We start from the raw sequence: 25,430 nt of genomic DNA, 5'->3' as shown, positions 1-25,430 counted from the left end.
CCTTCCCCAGTGCCGGACCTCAGAGCGGAGCGTCCCGCCGGCCCGGCTTGTCCTCCCTTACCAAGGCCGGGGGATTAAAGCTGGAGGGAGGCAAAGAGATACCTCAGTTCTCCACCCAGCTGTGCAGCCAGTGCGATGGTGGACAGAACCCCGTGTCCGCTCCCGACCTCCGACCTCCGGTTCCTAGTCTGTAAAGGGGGGGCCGTCGGGCCGATGGCTTTGAGAGCTCTGCCAGCCGGGTCAGGCTGAGAGTCTCCTCACTGGGGTGGAGGCCTGGGAGTGTGACACTTCCCCTTCCACTGGGAAGTCCTGTGGGGGCACTTGTGGCCACTTCTCTGACGGGGGGGGGGGGGTTGTTCCTTAGTGATTCTGCTTTCATCCTCCAGTAGACTGCTAGAGGTGGGGACGTGATCCTTCCAAACGGAGCGAAGGGCTCGGAGGCGGCCTGTGGCTGTGTTAGGGACTGGGGTCCCTGCAGATGGAGAGTGATTCAGATCCTGCCCCCCCTAGAACCAGAACGTGAGCTTTCCTGGCTCCTCCAGCCTGGGCCAGGAGAGAGAAGCTGGAGTCTGGGAGTCCTCTAGCATGGAGGGGTGCTCCGGAGCGCCCCCTGCTAGCCTCTTGGAAAATCCAAGGGCCACTGCCCTTTTGGGGGAAGGGTACTTGGCGGGGAGATGCTGGGGATTGGGTTGGGCCCGAGTTCCTGCGACCCGCTCGACCTGGAGAGGTGTTTGGGGGAAGAGGAGAGGAGTTATTACTCGAGGGAGGTCTGCATACTCTTGCACTTCCTTTTTTGCAGATGAGAAAGTTAAGATTCAGAGAAAGGAAGCGACTTATTCAAGGTCGCACAGCTCTCAGTTCCAATTGATCCCTGGAGTGTTATTACTATGGGAGTCAGGGGCTTGATAGCTAGGGCCAGAGTCAATGTACTCACTTCCATATTATGCCCTCTTCCCCGGTTTAGGTGTGGGGCGTGTGTGCGCTGTGTGTTGTCTGTGTGTGATCCGTGCCCTTGCGAGTGTGGGTGTGTGTGGTTGGGGGCAAGGGATTGCGACACCACACACTGCTGTCCTTTCTCCACGGAGTCCTCTTTCCATTCTTTCCGCAGAACTTCTCCTCCTCGCTCTGAATGTCTCCTTTTGGGGCAGAGGGAGGGAATTCTCCCAGATTCCCACGGTCCAGCCTTCTGCTAGGCACGTCTCCTTTAAGACTCGCCCTTCCCTGGGTCTGTTAAGGAGGGGGGGCGTGAGCCTGTGGGCCCGCCCCTGGCTGGTGATAGGTCAGTGGGCGGGCGGAGGCGGGCCTGGGGGGGAGAGGGCCTCCCCTCCTGCTTCGTACCCTCCGCCCCCCCCCCCCCCCCCCAGTCCGGGGCTCCGGGTAAAGTTTCAGCCTCCGCACGTGACTCGCCATGGCCGCTGCCTTCGCCCCGCGCCCCTGAGCCGCGGCCCCCCAGACGGCTCCTCTCCCGGGACCCCGTACCCCTGACGCTCAGCAGCACCGAGGCGCAGGGTCAGGGCAGACGCCGAGCCCGCGGGCGCCTTGGACGGATTGCTTCCTCCCGCTGTGAGGTAACCTCTGCCCCAGGGATTTTGGAGAGCCCCCGGCTCCCGCGGGCTTCGGGGCCCCGTGGCCTGCCCCTGATAGGAGCTGCGGGCGGGGACCCAGTGCCGGGCGGGTTCCGACGGGAACCCGGGGTTTCCTGGGCTTCCTACCCCGCCGCCGCCGAGCCCAGGGTGGGGGAGCCCGGTCTGTGCGTCTGTCTGCGCCCGAGTATTCGCGCGCAGCCGTGGGGCATCTGGGGCCGTCTGCCGCGCGTGTCCCCGGAGCCCGAGCTGTGGCAGAACCGCCGCTGGGAACTCCTACTCCCTCTCGCTTTTCTCTTCAAAAACAAACAAAACAAAAAGACTTTCAAACCTGTTTGGGGAGAGATCGGATGCCCAACGGACTAGCCCCCTCCTTTCCCTCCTGTTATCTGAGCTGCCCTGTGGTTTGGGGAGAATCAGCCCGGAGGCCCACCCCCACCGGAGCAGCCGGCTGGGGGGCGGGGCTCGCTCAGCTGGTGTCCCCCGTGGAGTGAGGGGAGCCGACTGAATTGGGTGCGGGAGTCAATGCAGTCAGGGGAGGCAGGTCTCTGGGTCTGGTGCTACCATGGGGTTGTGGAAGCTTTTTGGGGTGAGGGGAGGACAGAATGGACCGGTTGTCTTTGCTCTGCTGAGGGTGTCTGGGACCTGGTGCCACCCATGAGGAGGGGAAGCTGCTAGCCAGATGTGTATGTGGAGGCGGGTGGGGGGGGGAGGGCGCTGGAAAATCAGCTTGGCTATACCCCCCCCTTCTCTGGGCACTGCCCTATTGTTAGGTGGCTCAGTGAGTAGGGGGGCAGGCCTCCAGTGTGCTAGGCTGGGGCTGGGGACCAACTCCTATGGAAATCAGACAGGAAAAGCCCTGCAGCCTTGGGAGGTGTTTCTCTGCCTCTTTCCATCCTTTCTTGGGTAGGATGCCCATGTGCTGGCATGGTGGGGTACCCTCCGCACTCACCTGGTGCCAGCTCCCTCTTCTTTTACCAGATTGCCTTCTGTCTGCGGGCTGTGTGCACATGTGTGTCCGTGTATGTTCTTAGAGGGACTTGTTCCTGAGAACACTCCCCCACTTCCCCACCCTCTGCTGCTAACTCCCCCTCATTTTTGCTCCTGACCACCATACCTCCTCCACTTCCCTGGGTGGGAGATTCAGGGATGTCTCTTGTCCCCTTCCCTGGCTGCAGTGGTCATAGGGCTGGGTTGTTCTAGGGAAGTAATTCAGTAAGGACGCCAGGCCATGCTACAAAGTGGACTCAAGCCCCAAACTCTCCTCCAGGGCCTTGTGCTTGATGGGGAGGCTGGGTCGGGGAAGCCCCAGATTGGAGTGGAGGTGGCTTGGCATCTTGGGGTTTCCCCTGTGGGGGGTGGAGATGAGTCTGGGGGAAGAACAAGAGAAAGAGTATTTGGAGCTGGAGGAAGCTGCGGGGGGGGGGTGGGGTGGTCCGGGAGTTTGTGGCTATGAAAGATGTTAGTGGACTGGGAGGGGCTAGGACGTCAGTTCCCTTGGGCATCGGGGCCATGTTGGTCCTGGGATGGAGCGGTCGCTAGGGTTAGACTGCAGTAGGCCCCTGGGAGCCCAGGGTCTTAGCTTTGGACTTTGAGGGTGTGAGTGAACCTGCATGAAATGGTCACGGCAGGAATTTCCCCACCAGACTGGCGCGGGCAGTGCAGATGAAGTAGCAGTTCTGAGAAGACCCTGGGCTTAGAATGGCTTAATCCTGGCCATCTCCTCCTATAACCCCTAAATCTCCATCCTTTGTTTGACCCTAAATGCCCCTGCTACCATTCTGGGACACTTCTCTGGTCCACCTCCTACTCCCAACCATGTGGCAGCCTGGCAGGAAGCTAGCTGTGGGCAGCCCCATCCTGATCACCCCTGTGCCTCCCCCGCTGGGCACAGTCACCCACATGTGCCATGACGTGGTTCCTGCCACCCCGTCTGGTGTGGGGGAGAGGACACTGTCTGAGTGGCCCTTCAAATCTGTTTTGGGGGCATTGACCCGGACCCCAGTTAATTAGCTCCCCTTCCCCAAATCCTCTGGTCTTGGAAGCTGGCTCTGCTCTCTGGGACCTTTCCCCCGAATCCACTTTGCTCAGATTCTAGGTTCTTTAGTGGGATAGTTTTCAGAACTGTGTGACATGAGGGTGGGGCCTGCTCCAAAAGATAAAACCTCAGTGCCCACTTCCCTGTCTTTTGGGCAGCATGGGCTGGGGCAGGGCAGGGCCAGACCTGGGCTGGGCTGAGGGGTGGGTGGGGTTGGGCCTTTTTGGAGGGCTGTTTCAGAGCAGTGGCTGCCATCTAGGGTGGTGGGCATCTGGGGAAGGTAATCCTATCCCTGTGACGAATGAACGTGGTAATCTCCACTTGCCCAGCGCCCCACGCCCCTTTCTGGTGGCAGTGGTTTTGGGAGTGTGGGAAGCTGGCAGGGTCCTGGGCAAGACAACCAGGGTTGTCTTGACTTACGGGGTTTTGGGAGAGGAGTGTGGCAGCTGATACCCCAGCTCCCAGGGCTTTGGCTGCACACCCCCTCTGATGCCTGCTGTCTGTCTTCCCTCTGTCCCCTCTCCACCCTCTGGCTGCTGCCTGGAGCCCACACGGTTTGTAGGGGGATGGAGGGTGGGGGCGAGGGCCTGGATCTCCGTGTGTGTCCAGGGAGTGTTCTGGGGATTGGCAGGATTGGCTGAGAGTGTCTGGGTGTCCCTGCAGGGTGGGCGGCGTGCGGGGACCAGGCCCAGAGTGTGAGAATGTGTCAGCGTCGGTGTGTCTGTCCCCCGTCTGGCTCGGGTGTGGGTGTCTCTTGCTCGTCTGGATCTTGCCTCCCGCTCCAGTCCCCGCCCCGCCCCCCCCCAACTGGGACCGCCTGCTTGCTCTCCCTCTCTCTCTGCCACTGGAGCCTCCCTTGCCTGTTCCTGGAATTTGGAGAGGAGGAGGAGGAAGAGGCAGGCAGACAGACCTCCCACACTCTAGCCCGCCCGCCTGGCATCATGGGGAAATGAACTAGGTGCGAGAGAACTCAGGTTTCCCTGCCTTCTCCAGACCCACTGACACACGTCACAGAGTCTAGGGAGCTAGGTCATATAGAAGGGCCTTGGGCTGTCCCCCACCTCCACCTGCCTGGCAGTGATGCCTCCTTCTTCTACCCAGCATCCTGCCTGCCCTGCCCCTGCCGGGACCTCCAGGCACCACTGTCAGCCCCAGGGAGCGGGTGGGGGATTAGACTGCTGCCAGCCTGGCCAGCACCTGTTGCCAACCCCCAGCCCTGTAACTGGAGCCGGCCATGGAGGGGGCTACAAAATGACAGGTGGAATTTCTGCAACCAGGCAACCGCCCCCCCCACTGGATATGCTTTTCCCTTCCGGCCGGAACAAGGAAAGCCTGTCCCCCCAAGTGTCAACCTGATCTCATGGATGATGTCCCAGTCCTGCCTGTGGGGGCAGGACCTGGGAGATGGGCAAAGGAATGAGTTTATTGCTGTTTGCCCTGTGATACCCTCCCACCCCCTTCACCGGCTGCAGAGCTGGGCTGGCCTTGTTTAAGTAACTGAGCTCTGCTCCTCTGGGAGGACTGGGGCGCATGGGGGTTGTGGATGGGGGTGGTTCTCTGTTAATGTTTTAATTGCATAAAAACTGGGAGCTCAGCTCCCGACCAGTGGGGAGTCTGGGTCTGGCTAGCCGCCCGGTTTGGGCTAAATATAGTCTGGGACATCTGCAGAGAAGGGGAGGGGGGTGGAGGGAGGTTCCATTCCCCCCACCTTCCGCCAAGGTGCCCTCGTCTGGGCGGGCACCTTGGAGCAGGGAGGGGGGATTCCTCAGCACAAAAGGCAGGGGAGAGGCGGCGGGGGCTGGGCTGGGTACAGTTGGGATCTCGCCTGTCTGGCGGCCAGTAGCCGCCTGAGATGAACCCGGAGGCTCAGGACAGGGCTGGAGTGGGGCGCACGGGCTGGATCCAATGGCTCTGCTCCCCTCCCCCCAGAGCTGCTTGAGGTCAGGCAGTCTCTGCGTGTCACTGCGCCCGGCTGTGTGTCACTGTGACCCACTCGCTGTGTGCCTCTGTGTACACACCTACCTAGGAGTGGCTCCCTCCCGGCCCCTCCCCCGGAGCCTTTGTCCCCTGGGTCCTACCGCAGATCCCCAGCCCTCCTTCCTTCTGTCCCTCGGCCCACGGTGAAACCTCCAGCCCAGGAATCGAGACTTGAGAAGGGGAAGCTGCGGTGGGGAGTTCTCTGATCTCTAGTCACGGCAGGAAGTGGAGGGGAGGGGGAGCCAGGGGGAGAACCGTGAGTGGCAGGCTGGGAGGGAGGGCACGGCAGCCCTGCGACCAACCTCGCACACTGCACACTGCGGTAGGGGGTGGCCGCCCTCCCGGTTGGCCCCCTTCCCTCCAGCTCCGAGTGGGGGAAACTTAGGGGAGAGCTGATTCTCCCGGGGCTGCTAACAATCATTATCACCCCCCCACACTGAAAAAAAATGTCTTCCTGTCACGTGCCCGTCACTTCCTGTCCCACTGTGGTTCCCCGGGATGTTTGTTGTTGGTTGCCATGGAGATGGCTGCCGTGGGCACTACCCTGGTTCTTGTGGAGAGGGAGCTGCCCCTCCCCCAAGACCCACAGTTGTGGGGGGGACTTGGGGGGGCCTGCCTTGGGGGCTGTTTCAGGCTGAGTGTGTGTGGTCTTTGATGCCCCAGATCCCCCAGAGTCCCCCAGACTTCTGTCTGTGGGAGGGAGTCACCGCCACCTACTTAGACCGAATGTTGGGGAGAGTGTGACCGCGTCTGGCTGTGCTGGACTGTGGCTCTGAGTCTGGCCGAGCGCACAGACCTTTCCCCTCCAGCCTGAGTCGTGCTGCCTTCAAGATGCATCACAGAGGTTCCCGACTTCCTTTTACGTTGGGAACCTTCTCCCATCTTGTGTTCTCATGGTAACTGCCTTCCACAGGGAGCTTCTGTGATTTCTTGGGGTACAGGCTGGAGTGGGAAGAGGCTCTGAGCAGGTCGTGTGTGTGTTTTCAGGGTTGGGGAGGTGGTGGTCTGCAGGCCATCCTCACCCCTGCACACAGCCTGTACAGGCTTCCGTCTAGGCGTGCAGGCCCTGTGCTTAAAGGGGAAGCCCGTAAGACTTTGTGACCCATTCTTCCCACCCCCTGTGGGCTTCCCTCTTCAGCCAGGGATGGAGAGGAGAAGAGAGTCCCCCTAGTTCTAGCCCCCAACTGGTAGGCGGGTGTAGAGGAGGAAGTTCCTGGGGGGTCGATGGATGGAGGGGGGTGTGGGGCGGGGTACAGTCTGACTCAGGCCTGGTCTGGGGTCAGAGCCAAAAGGATATCCTGAGGCAGGAGGGGGGAGCTGTTTCCAGCTTCCCTGAAGTCTGGGTCCCCAGGGAGGGGTGCTGGGAGGGGACTGGTAGTACCGTGTCCTGCTGACTGTCTGGCCTGGGATTCAGAATCTGGCAGTCTCAGCTTTAGGGCAGAGCCAAGGGGATGGGCGGGGGGTTGTTGTAGACACACACACACACACACATACACACGCGCACATGCGCGCACACACACGTGCATGCACACGCACACCCACACCCTTGCTCCGTGCTCCCGTTGTGAGAGAGCAGAGCTTCCTGCAAGGCGGAGTGGGCAGACAAGTGGCGAGGGGGCAGTTGCCAAGGTGAGGGTGGGGAAAGCCCCATGCCAGGCTGGGTCTGAGGACGGTGGTTTCCAAGCTGGGGGGTCCCCTTTGTCTGTGCCCCTTTGGTTCCCCCACCCAGACAGAGGTGCCTTTGTTTGGGCCACACACTCCTGTGGTCTGGCTGTGGCTTCAGCAGGCTCATCTCTTCCTCTTCCTGTTTTCTTCCTTCCCAGTAGCTTGCTCCCTCTCCTTGAGGCCTGGGCTGCCCCCTGCCCTTTCACCTAGTCTCTGATCCGAAAGAAGACCCAGTGGGTTCTGGGTGGCCCCTCAACCACCCTGAGCTTGGGAGGTCCTGAGCATGTCTCCCAGAGGGCTCTGGGTACAGTCCGTGAGGACGCAGGAGCTGGAGGCCCCGTCGGGCCCTCAGAGACTAGTATTGCCTTCTCCCAGACCCCGGCCTGTCCCGGGCTGGGGCTTTTCCAGTTGCCCTTTCTGCTTGGTCTTCCGTTGCCGCTGAGCCTGCGGCCTGTGCAGGTCGGGTGGCCCTGTGTAGTGGGGGCAGAACCTCGGGCCAGGCGGGGCGCAGATTGAGGGAAGATCTGATGCACTCTTCTGGGACTGAGGGCTGCATCTGCAGGCAGGTGGGCGGTGGCAGCATCCAGAGGAAGATGCTAGACTTCAGCCTTCCCCGAACCCCCCTGGGGATGTGCTCAGGGCCTGCACAGGTTTGGGGCAGGTTTTCAAACAAGTCCTAGCTCCAGTAAGGCAGGCCTGGGGTCCCAAGGGTCTGGTAGAGAAGAGGTGCCCTGCACCCGTTTTAGCATATTCCCGGTGATCCTGCCCCGGCCCTCCTGGGGTGCTGATCTCTTTCCAAGTGGGGCTGGCCTGGCTGGCTCCCTGCAGCTGGGACCCTGGTCAGCAAAAGGTAAACAGAGGACCAGAGTGGCCAGATTGTGGGCTTGTGGGGGAAGAGAGGGGTGAAAGCCTTGGCCAGAGGAACCTTTGGAAAAGGGAGAGAGGGAATAGTGGTCATCACTGCTCCCCAAACCTGCCTGAAGATCTGAAGAACTTGGAGGAGGGGAGAATTGTGGCTGTGTGTGTGTGTGTGTGTGTGTGTGTGTGTGTGTTTTCCTGGAAAGTTTATAAATAGTTCCAGCCCACTGTTCTGGTTTGAAATCGGCCCTGTCCCGCCCTGCCCTACCCTGCCAGCTCCTGGTAGGGTAGAGGGGGTCCGAAGGAGCAGGTCTTTGTTTTTACTAGGGTTCACGTTCTGTGTGTCCCCTTGCCCCCCACCCAAGTCGAGCTGAGCTTTGGGTGTCATTTGCCTATGATTCATTGACTGTCTAGAATGCTTAGGAAAGCCCCTGTGTCCCCTTCTTTTAAGCTGCCCAGTCCTGATCCCCCTCTCTCAGCTCCTCTGGGACCGCCTGACTTCTGTTCCTTGGGAGCCATTGTTGCAGGGGAGCCTGGGGTGCTGAGAGGAAGGAGTAAATAGAAGGGAGGCTGGGCCAGCGGGATTTGGGGACCCCTGGCTCCTCTTCTCTGGGGAGGAAATAGTCTGTTTCTCTTCCCCCCTCCCCTCCCCAAATCCAAAGGTTTCCCTTTTTTGGTTTGTGAAATGAAAGAAGGGAATTTGGGAAAGCGTTGTGGTTGGGCCTCCAGCCACACCCGAATATCCCATACCCACATCCCTCTCCTCAGTCTGGGGGGAAGCAGACCCTGGAAAATGGGTAATTCTCTGTCCGGGGTCTGTGCACAGATGCTAGCCCTGGCTGGGGAGAGGGAAGGGAGAGCAGACACATGGCCCAGGGAGGCATGGGGTGGGGTGGGGTGGGGTGGGGGGAGAGGCATGGGGACAGGGGCCCAGTTGCCCAGCACCTCCTTTGTGCCCAGTGCTGTGCTACGTGCTTTCCAGACTTGTCTGTCTGAAATCACACCCCCAGTTGTTGGGGGGGGGGGGCAGCTCACAAGCGAGTACAGATGCTTCGAGAGGTTAAGTGACATGCCTAAGTTCACCCAGAGTGGCAGAGCTGAGATTTGACCCTTCAAACCTCTTGTTCTCTCTGCCATCTTCATGGCTCGGCTACCTCTTGCCTTCTTCTCTGGGAGTATGAGTCTGGGGACGTAAGGACTGGGCAGCTGGGGACGCCTGGCAGCGGGGAATGTGTCCTGGCATCTTTTGGGAGAGAGGGAGGCCGCAGTGGGCGGGGTGCGTGGCTGGTGGCGGGCACTCCAGCCCCCACCCCCTTCTGCTGTGCCCAGGCGAGGCTCAGCGTATCGGAGGTGTGGGCCTGTGGTTTTCTCTCCCTCGAGGGAGGGTGTCCGTGGGCAGTGAGGCTGGCGGGCATAGGGTGGAGGCTGGATGTGGGTAGTTTGTTTTCCTTTTCTTTGGTGCTGGTTTTGATTCTCTGACGGTGTCTTCTCTCCCCCTGGGTGCAGGGAGCTGGGGCCCAGGTGCCTCCCCAAGGGTCATGGCTCCAGAGGGACGAGGCAGGGCCTGTGCTCTTTGCCCCTGCTTCGTCGTCCCTGCCCTCGCCCATCCCTGTTCCCTGGCCAGCCTGGCTCTTGGCCCATTTCTGTGACCTTTACCTCCTCCCATGGCTCAAGGCCCTCCCTGGGGAGCTGAGTAACTCTGTACCAGAGTTTGCAGGCTGAGCTGGGTTAGGGATAGTGAGGCTCTGATGGGGTTGGGGAGGCCTTTCAGTGTCTCTCTGGCGTGTGGATTTGGTGGGGAGGGGGTTTGAAGCTTGGTCCGATGTCTAACTCCTCACGGGCAGAGTGGAGACATTAATGTGGCTATAGTTCTCTCTCCTCTGGAGGCAAGGGTGGAATGCACAGGGTCCCGACTGGACTGACTGAATCCACCCTCCGCCCCCAAAAGCTGGGTCAGGGTGCCTGGGGTCTGGAGTGAATGGCTTTCTGGGCCTCAGGCTCCTGGGCCTTACCTCAAGGAGGCAGGCCCCTGTATGGACGTGGACCCACCTCAGTATTTGTCAGAGGGTGAGGGGTGCACCTCAGTGTGTGTTGGGGGGCTGGGCCCCCAGGGAGGCAGGGACAAAGGCCAGCCTGGCTGTGGGAGGGCCAGGGAATGTGCAGTTTGGGAAACTGTGGGGCCGTGGTTGTGTGTCTGCGGGGAGCTGTGTCCTGGGGCCGTGCACACAAGCCCTGAACCGTGTTCATTGTGTGGCGAAGCCCAGGTGTGGAGAGATGGTATCTCCAGGTTCCCTCTCCTCACGTGCGTGCCCGCACACACACAGGCTGGGGCACACAAGCATGCTCTTGCCCACCCGGACGCGCTTTCCATAGACCTACGTGCGTGTGTCTCTGCAAGTGTGTGTGTGTGTGTGTGTGTGTGTGTGTGTGTGTGTGTGTGTGACTGTCAACCCTGATGAGGCTCAGCCAACCCCTCCTTCCCCTGCCTGGCTCCCTCAGCTCGAGAGTTCCCGTTGTGTGGGGCCCCACAGGGGGGGGGGGGCTGGAGTGGCAGCTGGCCCAATGGGTGGGGCCCCTGTTCCTCTGACGTCAGCCTTCTCAGCCTGGGAGGGAATCAGCAGGGGCCTGGGGAGGGAAGGGGGCACCTCATTCAGGAGTAAGGAGAGAGGCCTTATGGTTGTCATAATTAGTACCAGTAAAAATCATGGTCATTAACAAGGTCCAGATTTCACTCCTGGGGGAGCAGCCTCCTCCCTAGCAAGTACCTGTCCCTGCCTCCCCCTCCCTCAGCCTGGCCCAGCTGGGCCCAGAAGTCCTGGCCTTGTCCACAGTGGCCTTGGCAGGAACTCCTCTATCCCAGGCATGGTGCTTGGCCAAATGCTGGCTGTGTGCGTGTCCCCTGGACTCCAGGTCGGAGCCTGGAGCCTGGTGCTTACGACCTGGTACGGCCAGAGCTTGGGCAGGGGGGAGGGGGGAGGACTAGAGGTTGGACATGGAGGCAGTCCTTAGTTTGGGTCTGCAGGGCTCTATTTTTCAAATTTTTCCTTTTTTTTCTTTTCCCTTCTTTTTTAAATATTTATTTTTTATTTTTAAGTAAACTCTACCCCCAAAAGGGGGCTCAGATTCACGACCCCCACATCAAGAGTTTTGCCCGCTCTGCTGACGGAGCCAGCCAGGTATCCCTGCTTTCTTCTTTTTAACAGCTTTATGGAGAGGTAATTCACCTACCGTAAAATTCACCCATTAAAGTGTACAACTCAGTGGTTTTCGTGTACTCACAGCTCGTGCAACTGTCACCACAATCCATTTTAGAAAATTGTCAGCACTCCAAAAAGAGCCCCCATAGCTATCAGCAGTCACCTCCCATTTCCCTCAGACGCACCTCCTAGCCCCTGGTAACCACAGCCTACTTTCTGTCTTCATGGGTTGGCCTACTCTGGACATTTCGTATAAATGGAATCATCAGTATGTGGCCTTCTAGAACTAGCGTAAGGTTTTTAAGGGGTATCCGTGTCATGTAGGGGTGTATATCGGTACTTCATGCCTTTCTATGACCGAATGAGCTTGTGTATGGTTGCACAACGTTCTATTTACCCAATCTAGTTGATAGACATTTGGGTCGGTTCTACTCGTTGGCCATTATGAGTAATACTGGTATGAACACCCATGTACGAGTTTTTGCGTGAACTTGTTTTCCTGTCTCTTGGGTAGATATCTAGGAAGGGAACAGGCTGGATCGTAGGGTAACTGTTTCACTTTTTGAGGAATTGCCACACTGTGGCCCAAAGCAGTTGTCCTGATGTATACCCCCTCCGGCCACGGATGAGGGCTCGGATTTCTCCACATCCTCGCCAACACTTGTTATTAGCCTTTGTGATTATAACCGTCTCAGTGGCTATGAAGTGGTATCTTGTTGTGGTTTTAAATGGCTGTGTTTCTTTGTGTCTGTGTCTTTGTTTTGGTCATTCATATAGGGTTTTCACATATACAGCATGCCGTCTACACGTCATCTATCTGTGTATGTGTATTCCTATATAAAGAAATATATCCATGCACACGTATTTGTGTGTGGATATCCTGTACCCCAAGTGGATTCGGTTTGCAGCATCCTCTCGTGAATGCTTCTCTTTCCCCCTCTCTCTCTGCTCTCGCTGCTGCCTGTCTCAGTGTGTCATGGGATCTCCAGGTCCATCTCTGTCTCTCTCTGCCCCACGGTGTTATCAGCACATGTCCTCTGGTCCCAGCTGTTCAAACAGGGTCTGGATCTGTGTCCACACTGTTGGGGGGGGGGGCATCAGGTCCTTCATCTTGAGCTCACCTCCCACCCCATCCAGGGATGTGGCATCTGCAGACAGAGTGTGTGGGTGAACTTCTTTTTAACTTTTTTTTTTTTAAGATTTTTATTTATTTGAGAGAGAGAAAGCACAAGCACGGGGAGGGACAGAGGGAGAAGCAAGCTCCCCGTTGAGCAGGGAGCCTGACGTAGGGCTCGATCCCAGGACCCTGGGATCATGACCTGAGCCCAAGGCAGACGCTTCACCGACTGAGCCACCCAGGCGCCCTGTGTGGGTGAACTTTGAGTTCATCAGTCCTCCCTGCCCCTTCATTCCCTGGGGGTAGGGGGCTTCCACCCTGGGCAGTCCCTGCCCTCCCGATGCGCTGCCCACTGGTGGCCCCCATGTCGCTAAGCGTCGGAGGTGACACCCAGGAGTCCTGGGTTCCCATTTCCCCATTTGTGTGTATGGCAGCAGGCCCCCTCCCTGCGCCTGTGGGACAAACCCATCAGGGGTGCTGGGGCTTGGATTTTGGGGGGGGAAGTGGTGTAAGAGGGGCCCCCTGGCCTAGGAGTCATTTTTCTGAGAAGTGCCAATGCTTTAGGGAAGCGGCTTTTCCTCCCCCTCCCTCCTCCCCTCAAGCACAGGGTTCTTTGCATCTTGACCTCAGGTAACCCACACTGGGGGGAGGAGGGCCAGCTGCCTGCCTCTCTAGGAGGATCCTTTGGGGTGGCAGACCCTGACCTTTCCCCTCAGGACTGTGGGTGAGAGGCCCTTTGTGGCTCTGGGCCCTATCCTCATCTCCCCAGCCTGGCTGTGCTATCCTGCCACCCCCAGCAGTGTCTGGGCCCTGCTCCCAGGCTGTCTCTGCCAGCCAGGCATGGTGCCAGCTGTCTGCTCAGCCGGGTGCCACGGGAAAATCTCCGGCCGCCCAGGTTGGGGAGCTCCACGGGGAATGCCCGTGTACCCGCTCCTCGGTGCCCACTCACCTGTCTTTTCTTTTTCTGCAGTGCCACAGGATATGGCCCCCCCAGCCGCCTAGCCAGGGCCCATCTAGGAGAGGCATCCTCTTCGGTGTCCTGAAGGCCAGCGCCGGACCTTCCCAGAAAAGTGCCAGCTCACAGAACTGCTTGACCAAAGGACCAGCTCTTGGGACGTCCCCCAACCCCCCCGGCCCCCAGCTAGAGTGGGGGATCCAGGAGGCTGCGATTAGCCCGCTGGCCTTGGACAGCAGCTCCGGGACAGAAGGGGGGGTGGGCTGACCACCCAAACCCCCTCTGGGCCCAGGCCCCATGCCCCGAGGAGGGGCAGCCTGAAGCCCGCCAGAGCCTCCTGCCAGACTGTCTGCCTCCCCTTCTGACTGTGGCTCTTGGCATGGCAAGCAACAGCAGCTCCTGCCCAACACCTGGGGGAGGGCACCTCAATGGGTACCCGGTGCCCCCCTACGCCTTCTTCTTCCCGCCTATGCTGGGCGGACTCTCCCCACCAGGCGCTCTGACCACTCTCCAGCACCAGCTCCCAGTTAGCGGCTACAGCACCCCATCCCCGGCCAGTAAGTGGGGTAGCGGGAGGGGACTGTGGGGGGCAGTGGGCCTCGGGACTTAGCCTCTGTTCCTCTGCAGGTGACATCTTCTCCAGATGATGAGGACCACTGTTTAGGCAGGCGGGGGGGGCTCAAGGATGAGAGGCTTGTAGGCTGATCACAGGGGTCATGTTTGATGTTGGGGGCGGCAGAGGGAGAGCTGCAACGACGCTGTTGCTCAGGGCTCCTGGCGCCCTCTCCTGCACTGTGCTGTTGAGGGCCTTATAAATAGCTCCAAGGATTGGACAGAGGCCGGAGGCGGGTAAACAAACCTCTCGACATTTGGTGGAAATGGCAACTCTAGGGAGAGTGGCACCCCACCTCCGCCCCAGCCCAGCCAGTGCCTCTGAGGGAAAGGGCTTGAAGGAGCAGCCTGCCAGGGCGGCTGGACCCCCCCTACTCCCCCCTCCCCGCCAGCTCCGCCCACCGTTGCCTGGTGGCTGGGGCCAGTGTCCCAGGAGGGGGCGCTCGGCTTGGACTCCGGCTGCGTGAGCCTGCATGCTCTTGGCAGGGCCTGTGTTTTCTCTGTGACTCCACCCTCTGCCATGGGGGTCGCCTGTTGGCTGGACGGGGGTCTCAGTACCCTGCCCCGGCTGGCCGAGCCAGGTAGTGGGAGGTGGCAGCAGCTATGGCCAGCTGGCAGAGTCCAGGCCTTGGGCCTGCCAGGCCGCTTACAGTAACTCTGGCCCCCAGGGCCCAGCTGGGCACCAGGCCAGGGCTTGGGGGGAGGAGGGAGCCGGGGCCTGGCCTGGGGCGGGAGGGGTTGGAAGCAGCAGAATGGGCCGTGGACAGCCGGCTGGCCGGTCAGCTGCTGACCTGGGAAACGTGTCCCACCTCTCCTGGCGGGCAGGGATTGAACACCCTGCCCCGGGCACCCACTGCCCCTCCCACGGCCACTGGCGGGCTGCCTGGCACCACTGCCCTGCGCGCCCGGCTGGGCTGGGTCAGTGTCCCCTTCTCAGTGTGGGGGCAGCACTCTCTCCCCGGAGCCAGGGAGTCTCTTTGTCCCTGGGGCAGGCCCTGGCTGGGCGCCTCGCTGCCCACACTGGCCGTCTGCCCACCGCCACCGCCGCTTCCTGGACCTCCTCCTCTGGCTACGCCACGGCCCCTCCCTCCTAGGCCCTACCGGCTGCTGGAGCAGGGGCTCCGTGTCTGTGCTCCTATAGGTGTCCCTTCTTTATGGCCGGCGACCGGGGGCAGGCAGGTACTGCCTGTGTCCACTGTCATGCCATTCACACTCCAGCTTCTGTTTCCTTCCTCTCTTCCGTCCTCACGCAGTGGTGGCGGATGGCACAGTGACCTGGGAGGCGGAGACCTCCGGTCCTGGCCTAGTCTTCCAGTCTGTGCTAGGCGACGAGGAAGGCCAGTCTGTGGGTTCGGAGTTGCTGAGGAATGGATGGGCCTGTGTGTGGTTCCTTCTGTCTACAGGGACTGAAATTCGTATTCTTGGTGGGGGTAACTCGAGCGTCTGCTTCCTGCCAGGATGGGATTTTTAGGGAGGGAGAAGTAGGAGGCTTATAACCTGGTACCTGTGGATAAGTTGTCCTTCCCCAGGTGATGGGAACAGAGCCCCAGGCACTGTTCAGAGTTGGAGGGTCCTGGGGCCTGGGCTGGGTTCTTGCCCACCCTGTGTCAGACGAGCAAATGCCATGCCCTCCTCTTAATGTTGCAAGCTTCTTCCTCTTTCTTAGAGGTGGGGAGGGCTTCCGGGTCCCCGACTTCCCACCCTGGTAACCTTTTCTCCCCAGGGTGGGGTGCCATATTTCGGGCAAGTGGAGCCTTCTCTGGCTTTCCCCACCCAGGTTAGGCAATGCCCCTTTCCTGCCCCCTCCCTCTGAGCGTGTGGGTTTCTCTACCCTCTGCTCTTCCTAGTAAACAACTTCTCTTCCTACCCAGACCCCCAACTTCTGAGCTTCTCCCCGACCTTCTCCTTCTTCGTGACCACAGGTGTAGCCACGGGCCTCAGGGAGCCAGGCATCTCCCTCCTTCTTGTGCAGGGCTGGGTGGCCTGGTGACCCCAGCTCCTCAGTCCTGGGTAGCGAAGCATGACAGATCAAAATTCACATGTGTCATTACCCTGCTCTCCCTGCCCTGGGGCTGGTGCCAGGGGTCAGGCAGTTCCTAGGAGAGGGAGACCTTGGTGGCCCCCATTCCTGCAGGGAGACACGGTCACCCTTTTTGTAGGAAACCTCCCAGATGAGGCTCTTTCCTTCCACTTCCCACCAACAGAAGGGTTTGGATAATCCCCCTCCTTTCCCATCCCTCACCCCACATGAGGAGGCTGGACCTTGGGTGTCTTGGGTGTCCCTGTTCAGAGACGCGGTGGCCTGTGGAATGACAGGTCCAGGTCACTGTGGAGAGGGTGGGTTTTGGTCCTACTCCAGTCAGGGAGCCAGAGTGGGAGGCCCGAGAGATGGTACAGGATTCCCTCCCCACGTCCGCAGAGCCCCTGGGGCTTGATCTCTGACGGCTGGTATTTACCATGGAGGGTTGGGATTCTGTGTGCATTGTGGGGAGGGTCAGGGTTGTGTGTGTTTTAGGGCTGTGGGGGGTCAAGGCTGAGTGTGTATTGGGAAGGGGGTTAATGGTTTGTATGTATGGGGTGAGAAGGTCAGAGGGTTGAGTGTGTTTTGGGAGAATCAAATCCAGAGGGGGGGGAGGGAGGAGGGGGTGTCAGTTTGTCCATGTGCTGGAGGAGGCCGTGACTTAGGGCACAGTGTCTTTAAGGGGGAGAGGTCTGTGGATTGTGCTGTGTGTTTGCGGAGGTCAGGGTCTTTCTTTCTTATTGCCAGTCTAGGCTGGAGGGGACACCCCCCTGCTTTATGGGTTGCTTACTCCCGGAATTCCACGCGGGCTGGGGAGTAGGCAGGCCTAGTTGGAGTTCGGGCTTTGCCACCTTCTACATAGGATGACCTCTCTGAGCGAGTTTCCTGGTCTGTAAAACAGGGATCTTACCAGAACCTCCCTCAAAGGCTGCGATGAGGCAAGATCACCGACGTAATGCCCTCAGCTCTGCCCCTTGCTCGCTGCATCCTTCCTGTCTCATGGTGCGGTACCCCTTCCTACAGTGAAGAGGGACCCAGGCCCCTCCTAGGCAGGAGTGGGAGAGAACGGGATTCTAACATCTGCGGAGCACCTACTCTGTGCCCCGACTTTATCTCTGTTTTACAAACCTTAATCCCTGTGACACTGGGAGAGGGTCATTGTCCCCATTTGCACAGGAGGAGACCGCGCGGTGGAGACGAAGTGGCTGGGTTAAGTGAGGAGTGAAGCCGACCCGTTTTCCACCATCCAGATAGGCGAATGTAGGAGGGTATTGTGGGGGGCACTCCTGGGTTGGGGGAGCTTTGGGGGGGCAGAGCCAGTGTTGAAACCCCCTCGCCCACGGCTGATCAGCCCCTCCTGCCCGAGGACCTCCTACCTTCCCCCAGTAGGGGGCGCTGGGAAGGCAGCCAAGCCACGCCCCCTCCCCTGTGTTTTGGATCCTGAAGGCTGGAGGGAAAGAGTGCTAAGAGGCCTGGGCCAGATCTCTATCCTGTCCTGGAAATTGCGGATACAATCTGTTCACACCCATCCCCACCCCCGAATCGGCCTGCTACAGCCCAGGGGAGTTTGTAGAGCTCGGGAGGCCCCCCTCCCAGACACTGTAGGAACAGAGTGTAAAAGCCACAGTTGTTATTATTTTGTTTCAATTTGTGGGGTGGGGGCAGGGAAGTTGGAAGCAGTCAGTAGAAGAGACAGAGATGGGAGCCCCTTTCTGTCCATATATTGATAGTGTGTCTGCCTGGAGACTGGGGAGACAGAGGAGGGGGTATGCCCCTCCTTTCCTCTCCTCTGGCACTCCCTTCCCTTTAGTCTCTGTCCTCCATCCCTCCCTTCTCTCTACTCTTTCCCTGGACAATAAGAGGGACAGCTCAGGCAGAGAAAAGTATTGCCAGCAGTCCCCTTCCTGGGGTCTAAGATGCAGAGTCAGCCAAAAGACTGTTGGATGGGATTTTGAGTGAAAAGGTGAGGGCCCCTCACCTTTGATCTGGTAGCATCGATAATGCATATGCACTCCCTCGGGCAGGACTCAGGGAAGGAAGCCTGTCCTCTTGGGCTGGCCAGGACCTGAGACATTGGGTCCGCTCCACGCCATGGCCCCTGTGCCCATGAAGATGGACCAGTGCAGGCCAGGACTACCCTTTAGGGGGTAGCATCTGTGGAAAGAGGAAGTGTTTCCCTTCTCCAAATCACTCTGGGGCGGTGCCCACACTACCTCCTTCCTCCTCCTCCCTCCTCCTCCATGGAGTCAGGCACAGCCAGTGGCGCTGGGTCGCCCAGGGTAGACTGGCTAGATCAGTAATAGCGGCCCTCCCCTCCCCATTTTGATTTCTGGGGTTGCCTGGGACCTCACCCTGCCCACAGACGAAGCAAGGCACCACGGGGCCGAAGTCTTAAAAAGGACGGCTGTTCCTGTGCGGCCTTGGGCAGGTCACCCATCCTCTCTGAGTCTGTATCCTCCCCTTTAAAGCAAGACTCTTAATGCGTTCCTGGCTGGATGAGTTGCTCTGAGGCCAGGGTGACCTGCTTGCTGATGAGAGCCTGGGGGATTTTCAAGCACCCTGCAAGAGCGGTGATGACAAGGTGGGTGGAGCCGGGGCATTGTCTTGGGGGATGGCCACCCTCTCCTGGGACCCAATATCTGTCTGGCTCCAGGCCTCCTGATTTCCTGTTTGTCATGCTCTCCAGATGGGGTTGGGGACAGAAGGGGGCTGGCACAAGTGGGGGCCAGTTCAGTTCAGCCCATACCTGCTGAGGGCCTGCTAAACACACAGCCCTTGAGGAGCGTGGGGAATGTGACAAAGGAGCTGCGGAGGAGGACGGGCCCAGGGCTGCAGGCAGCTGCCACTGGACTTCTCCCTCAGCCAACAGAACCTTCCTGCCCCCTCCCTTCTCTCACTGCCCCAGGACACTGCTGTTGCCCAGAACAGGTATCTCCCCTGGACTTCTCCCCGTATGCAGCTCCAGAAACCCTATCCACCCTTTAAGGAACATCCTGAATGCTGCTTCTTCCCAGAAACCTTCACAGCCGTTCCCCCTTCCTCATGACACTCTCGTGCCTTTGAATGCCTGTGGCTCATTTTTTTTTTCTTCCAACACTCATCTCTACCACGAAGTGACTTCTTCCCACCTAGCTCCTGCCGTGAGCTGTAATCATTTGGGAGATCTTTTCCCCAGTTACCAAGTCTTTGATGGTAGGGACAGTCTCAGATCCTTTAGTACCTCGCAGCAGTGAACACAGAGCCTAGCACGTTACTGGTGCCCAGGAGCTAGGTCACTTGGGAGGAGAGATACCAAGGGCTGTGGCAGCAGTCTGCCCTCTTCCCCGGCACTCCTCCACTGCCAAGGCGTGCGTATGTGCCCCACACCCCAGCATTCCCTCTGCAGCCCAGACACACGTGGGTGAGGCCTCACTTGGGAGCCCCACAGCCACCTGCCCACCAGGCCAGTAGACGTCTGTACTTCGCAGTCTTGGGAACTTGGCTCTTGCACAAGCCACACACCAGAGTCCTCTCCACTGCCTCCCCCTGTGCTGCTTGGACCCTTGTGGCAGATGCCAGCCGGTCTCTCCTGCCCTCCTACAAGCCATTCTTCATACAGCTGCTCGAAAGATCTTATACCACTGTAAATCAGGCCTTGCTTCTCCTCTGCTTGGAAGCTTTCTGTGGCTTCTTGCGTTTAGGATAAAATCCAAGTCATTTGAGGCCAGCAATCCCACCTGGTCTGGTGTCGGTCCATCTCTCCAGCCTGGTCTTTTGTCTATTTTCCTCTTGAATTTTAAGCTCCTGCTAACCTTCTGTCAGTACCTTGAATGACCCCCCCCATCTCTAACCCCAGGACCTTTGCACAGGCTCTTTCTTTTACTGGTACCACATTCCTTCCTGCTTTTTACCTAACTTCTAAACTTCTACTCTTTCTTTAGGTCTCTGCCTTGAGGTCCTCCCTGACTCCTCAACCTGAATTAGGTACCTACATTAATTCTCCTTCAAAGCATACTATAGTTGTTTCATAATACCAATTACCTCAGTTTGCAATTAAATTTATATATATATATATTTAGGATTATATGCTCAATGGCTGTTGCTCCATAAGGTATGCAAGAACAGGCTTACCAGAGTGGAGGCGCTCAGAAAATACTTTTTCTTGAATCAGCCTGGCATGGTGGGAATATGGGCTTTGGCAGCAGAAAGTTCAAATCCTCACTGTACCGTTTATTAGCAGTGTGAACTTGGGACAACCCACCTAGCTTTGCTGAGACCTCAGTTTCTTTATGTGTAAATAGGAATAATGCCCACTTATCTCTTGGGAGTTGCTTGAGGATTAAATGACAACATAGGTTAAGAACCTGGCTTCTAAAGGAATATCCTTGGGAAGCATGTCAATTCCTATCCCCTTTTAGAGTGGGGGAGCTCTGCTGCAGGGTCAGTGGGAGTAACAGGATACCCTCTCCTCTAGGGACATCCCCCTCCTTTATGGGCCTTCCCAACCTATGCCTTTCTTCCACTGAAACGGGCATCCCGAGGGCTTCCGGGAGGAAGTGGTCTGCTGGAAGGCACCAGCCCCTCCTCTTAGCTCTCCCCGGCCCGGACTGCGCGGTGGGGGCCGATCCCGGTTCCGCCGCTGGGAGACACCCTGGGCGGGGCTTTGCTCGCCGGAAGCACGCAGAGCTTGGGGAGGAGACCCCCCTCTGCACGCGTTTGTGCCAAAGCGTCCGCGCTGCCGCTTTGGGTTCTGGCGGGCGGCCGGCCGGAGTCACACATGATGTCACAGACAATGACACAAGCCGGGTGTCTCATTCTGACACAGCGCCTGAGATGCACAATGTCACACCCGGGACACCCAGCACGCCGCGTTCGTGGCGCAAACACTTGGCCCCGCGCACCCTGGCCCTTCGCCTCCTGCGGTCACTCTCCGCGTCTCCGGGGGCGCTCGCCGGGCCCGAGCAGGCCGGGGGCCGGCGGGTGAGCCCCGCGGGCGGGCTGGCGAGCGGGTGATGTCACGGGCAGCGGTGGGTGGGTCACCCGGAGGTGAGGCGCCGCCAGGCGAGTTCAGCGAGAGTTCAGCCGCATTGCATTAGGCAAATGAGGCCCGGGCCGGGTGGGGGGTGTGTTGGGGGAGGACACCGGGACCACCTCCTCCTCCCCGCCCCATCACCTCTCCTCCAGCAGCGCTGGGCCGGGGACTGACCAAACTACGGGGAGGCTGGGAGCCGGAACTGGGATGGGGGAGACGCCCGCCCCTCTTCCGTCCCTGCCTCCGCGCGCAGCCCCCACCTCTCCGCGTACCCTGTCTCCGTCCGTCCTCCGCGTACTCCTCCTCTGGAGCCTTTTCCCCCGTCCTTCCCTCCCCCTTTTCTATCCTCCCCCTTCCCAGACCCCCCCCCCCCCCCACCAACTCGCCCGCCACAGCCCGCGCCTCTCTCTGTCAATTCCCTGCGTTTCGCCAGCCGCAGCCGGACCCGCCGGGCAAGGGTTAAGTCAGGGGCGGTGCCTGGACGGGACGGGGTGGAGGGAAAGGGGGTGGGGCCGCCCGGGAGGGGGCGCGCAGGCTCGGGGCGGGGGGCCGCGGCGCGCACCTCGGAGACCGAGCGTCGGCGGGCCGCCCCGGGCCTGGCGAAGGCGGAGCCACGCGGGGTCCCCACCCCCACCCGGAATCCTCGCCGCGGAGAAGCCCGGCAGCCCCGGCGGGGAGGAGGAAGTGTCCGGCGCCCCCCCGCCCCCCGCTCTCCCCGCCCCGCGCCGATCCCGCCCCGGCCGGCGCACTTGGGGAGCCGCGGGACTCTGCCTCGGACAGCATGCTGCTCGAGACGGGAGCCCCCTCGAGGTGGAGCCGCTGAGTTCCCGGGCCTCGGCCGGGCGTTCCCGGGGGGAGCCGAGGGACCCCCTCCTCCCCCCACACAACTTCCCCGCTGTTCACCTGGGACTGGCGGAGCGGCCGGGCGACTTTGACGCGGGACTTCGGGCGACGGGCGGCCCCCGGCTCGGGTCGCCAGTCGGGGCTGGGGGGTGGGGGGACGTGCCCCTCGCCCCCAGCTGCTCTCCGCGGATGGCGCCGCCGGCTGAGTGAGGGAGGCGGCGCGCAGGACTTCCCCGCCCGGACCTCTTGTTTTCGCGGGGAAGATGTACGAGAGTGTGGAAGTGGGGGGGCTCACCCCCACCCCCAATCCCTTCCTTGTGGTGGATTTTTATAACCAGAACCGGGCGTGTTTGCTCCCGGAGAAGGGGCTCCCCGCCCCTGGTCCCTACTCCACCCCGCTCCGGACTCCGCTTTGGAATGGCTCAAACCACTGTAGGTACCGACCTCCCCTTTCCCATTGTAGGAGCTGGGGCTGGGGGTGGGCGGTGGAGCTTCCACTCCCACCGGGGATGCGGGCCTGGGGCGTGGTGGGGGTCTTTTCTCTACTCGTCACTTTCCCGTCTCTCTCGCTGAAACTCGGGTGCCCTTGCAGGACAGTTGGGTTCTCCCGAGTAGCCCTGGGCGCTCTTTCTGTTACATCTGGGCTGAGGAACTTTGGGGGTTTCTCCCTGCAGGAAACGTTTATCTGTCCTGCTACTTCGGCCAGGGGGAGTGAAACCCCTTGCCCCCACTTTATATCTTCTTGCTTGGAATCCAGGGCCTTCACAGCAGAGTGGTCCTTTCTCCCACTCTGGAGGGTGGGGTAGAGGCCCTGTCTGTGGGCTTCTCTGCTCTGAGGAGGAGGGGCCTCCTTCCCAGATCCCACCCGTCAAAGCCTGGAGGAGAGCCCCCTCCCGTGCAACAGCTGCCGCCCCCAGCCCTTGCCCTTGTGTCATTAGAGTCGGTGTCAGGGGACTGCTCGATGTCTTTGGTGTTGGCAGTGGGGTGTGGCAGGAAGGGGCAACTGCATCTGACACCCGTCTGCCATCCTAACCAACCCTTACATCTTGGGGAGGGGCACCTGGCCAGAGGAGGGTCATTCTGGCCCTGGACACTTGGCTGGCATCTTCGAGGCTTCTGAGCCACGAATGGGGTGGGGGGAGAGGCTGCTCTGGTGGGAAGAATCTCCCACCTCCTAACCCTAATCTGGTTTGTTCTCTGGGGGATGAGTTTGGTGTTTTGTGGGTCTAGGGCTGCTCTGGAAATGAGGGACACATCCCCTGCCGACCCAGCTGTGTCCTTTTGTTACCCTGTTTACACTTAGGGATAGGGGCTGGCACTGGGTTGTCCCTAAGAGGGACGCTGATGAGAACCCGGGAGTCCTGGCAGCCCGCTCACCTTCCCACTGTCCTCCATCTGGGTTCGGGCTCCTCTGGAAGGGAGGGGCTCTGTGCACCCGAGGGAGCTGTGAGTGCCTGGGGTGCACTCCTGGGCGTGTTCGAACCCAGCTGTGAGGTAGTGTACCTGGGTGGGAGGGAGCCGGCGCTAGGGGGCTGTTGTTACCTGGGTTGGGTTTCTTGCCTTTCCCTCCTGGGGCTCCGCTCTTCCCCCGAGCTTCGCCCTCCCGATCCGCTGCCTCCGTCCTGCCTGCCCTGGAGGAGGGGTGTTATGGGTCGCTGGAGGCCTGGCAGATTGGAGAAGGTTGAAGGGCAACTCCCAGCCCCTTTGCTCTAGGTAGAGGGGGACCTGAAGTGGAGAGACACCCTACCTCCACCCCTCCCAGAGCCACCTCACCCCCAGCCTTTCCTATTGTCCTGTCCCCTGACCTTTGCCTCTGGGGCCCAGTGGCTGGGAGGCTGCAGGCTGCAGACCCAGACTGTGGGAGGGGAGGGGTGTGTGTGTGTGCCTGCTGACTTTAGCCAAAGGGGAGAGGTAAGAGGTGTGACACCAGGACCCATTTTGCCAACTTCCAGACCTGGAGGAAGGGGTTTCATCCCAGTGGGAACATGGGGGCACAGCTGCCATGGTCACTACTGTCAGCACGTTGGCCGCCTTTGCCAGAGGACTGGGGGGAAGCTGGGATCAGAGACCTTGGCCTCCAACCCCATCTCTTCCTTCATTCCATGGGGGCAGCCCAGCTTTCCGGGGCCCCACACTGGTCGGGGGTGGGGAGCAGCATGGGAGTCCAACAGGCCTTGGGTTTGGTGAGGCTGGTGAGGGGGAAGTAGAGGCCTGTTTCCCACACTCTGTCTGGGGTTGGGTAAAGCTGGCGGTCTGGGCTCCCTTGCTCCCGGAGTCGCTGTGTAGGTGTGTGTATATGTGATTGGGGTGCCAATGGGCTCAGCCCCAAAACTGTGGGCTGGGAGTGGTGGGTGTGGGAGTTGTTCTGAAGCACAGGAAAGACCTGGAGGCTGCTGGGGGTGGGGGGTGACTTGACCCTGTCTGGTGTACAGGGGTCACCACCACTGCCTTGGGAGGGGCCCCTTGGTGTATGTGCAGGTCCTGTGGTGACAGGAGGCCTCCAGCCACCTGAACCAAAGGTGGGGAGAGACTGCAGGCTGGCCAGGGGAGGAGACCCTTCCAGTCCTGCAGGGCCCTGGGAACCTTGCCGTCTTCCCCAGAGCCCCGTTCAGGGGGCACTGGAGGACAGGGGGTATACAGGATGTGGCTCCCCATCTGTCCCCCACCAGTCTCACCGCTCACGCCTCCACCCGCTCCCAGACGTCCAAGAATGTGAAGCACGTGGATGCCCGTGGTGGGGGGAGGGGGAGAGATGCTTATCGGGGCGCTGGGCTAGGGGGCCTCCTTCCGCCGCTACACCCAGAGCTACCCCACCCTCCCCCCTGGGCTGGGTGTGGGGGGAGGAGGGGCGGTACAGGGGGGACCCCCGCCCCCTCCCCGGCCCTCCCCAGGGGCTGCGAGGGGAGCTGCGGAGGAGCGGGCGCCAGCTGGATTGGGAGGGGAGCCGCTGGCCAGGGGCCCGGCTGATTTCCTGCTGATCTCCTCCAGGAAACCGGCCCCTTGTGCGAGGCTGCGAACGGCTCTGGGGTGTGGGGAATCCGGAGCGCTGTGCCTCCTGCCCCCCGCTCGCCAGAGGGCCAGGGGAGGGGAACCTGGCAGGGCTGGCGGGAGGGGACGCCTGGCTTCCTGGGCTGCTTGCAGCCCTCGGCGGGGCGCTGGGACTCCGAGCTGATGAGGCGTGGTGCTTTGGCAGCCTCCTCCTGCAGGAAGAGGAGAGATTTGTGGGCTGGGGCCTCTCTGGGAGGGAGGTGAGCGGGGAGGGGCTGGGCCCTGACGGTCCTTCCCCCAGAGGTCGGGTGTGCAGAGTTCAGGCTGAGTCCTAACTACTGCGGAGGCCACAGGGGTCCCAGAGTGCCCCGGGCTTCCTGAGGCTGCTGGCTGGAGGCCTGGGGAGGTGGGGACTGGGCCAGGGCTCTGGGTTCAAAGGGCACAGTGCAAAACCTCTGGGCTGTTACCTGGGTGACAGGTGGGCATGTGCTGGGGGTGGGGGTGCAGGGCACACCGGAGCCTCAGAGGCAGCCAGCTGCAGTGGGCGGGGCTGGCAGGAGGCCTCA

General features: G+C 60.4%; 1 protein-coding gene across 5 annotated transcripts in view; it reads left to right on the top strand.

Moving 5' to 3' along the window:
• The window catches only part of RARA (retinoic acid receptor alpha), a 44,088-nt gene that overhangs the window by 7,850 nt on the left and 10,808 nt on the right, over positions 1–25,430 (top strand). For 2 of the 5 annotated variants that reach the window (XM_026512897.4, XM_057317835.1), the window contains exon 2: positions 13,406–13,947. In XM_026512897.4, coding sequence (XP_026368682.1) covers positions 13,770–13,947 — 178 coding nt within the window. In that variant the 5' untranslated portion in view covers positions 13,406–13,769. Of the gene's footprint in view, positions 1–1,367; positions 1,569–13,405; positions 13,948–21,592; positions 22,313–25,430 lie in introns of those variants that run through there. The other 3 variants (XM_026512896.4, XM_026512898.4, XM_026512899.4) reach the window with 3 other exon arrangements.

Source organism: Ursus arctos, unplaced genomic scaffold (assembly GCF_023065955.2).
Source record: "Ursus arctos isolate Adak ecotype North America unplaced genomic scaffold, UrsArc2.0 scaffold_24, whole genome shotgun sequence".
Taxonomy (NCBI): domain Eukaryota; kingdom Metazoa; phylum Chordata; class Mammalia; order Carnivora; family Ursidae; genus Ursus; species Ursus arctos.
This window is presented reverse-complemented; position numbering and strand designations above follow the sequence as displayed.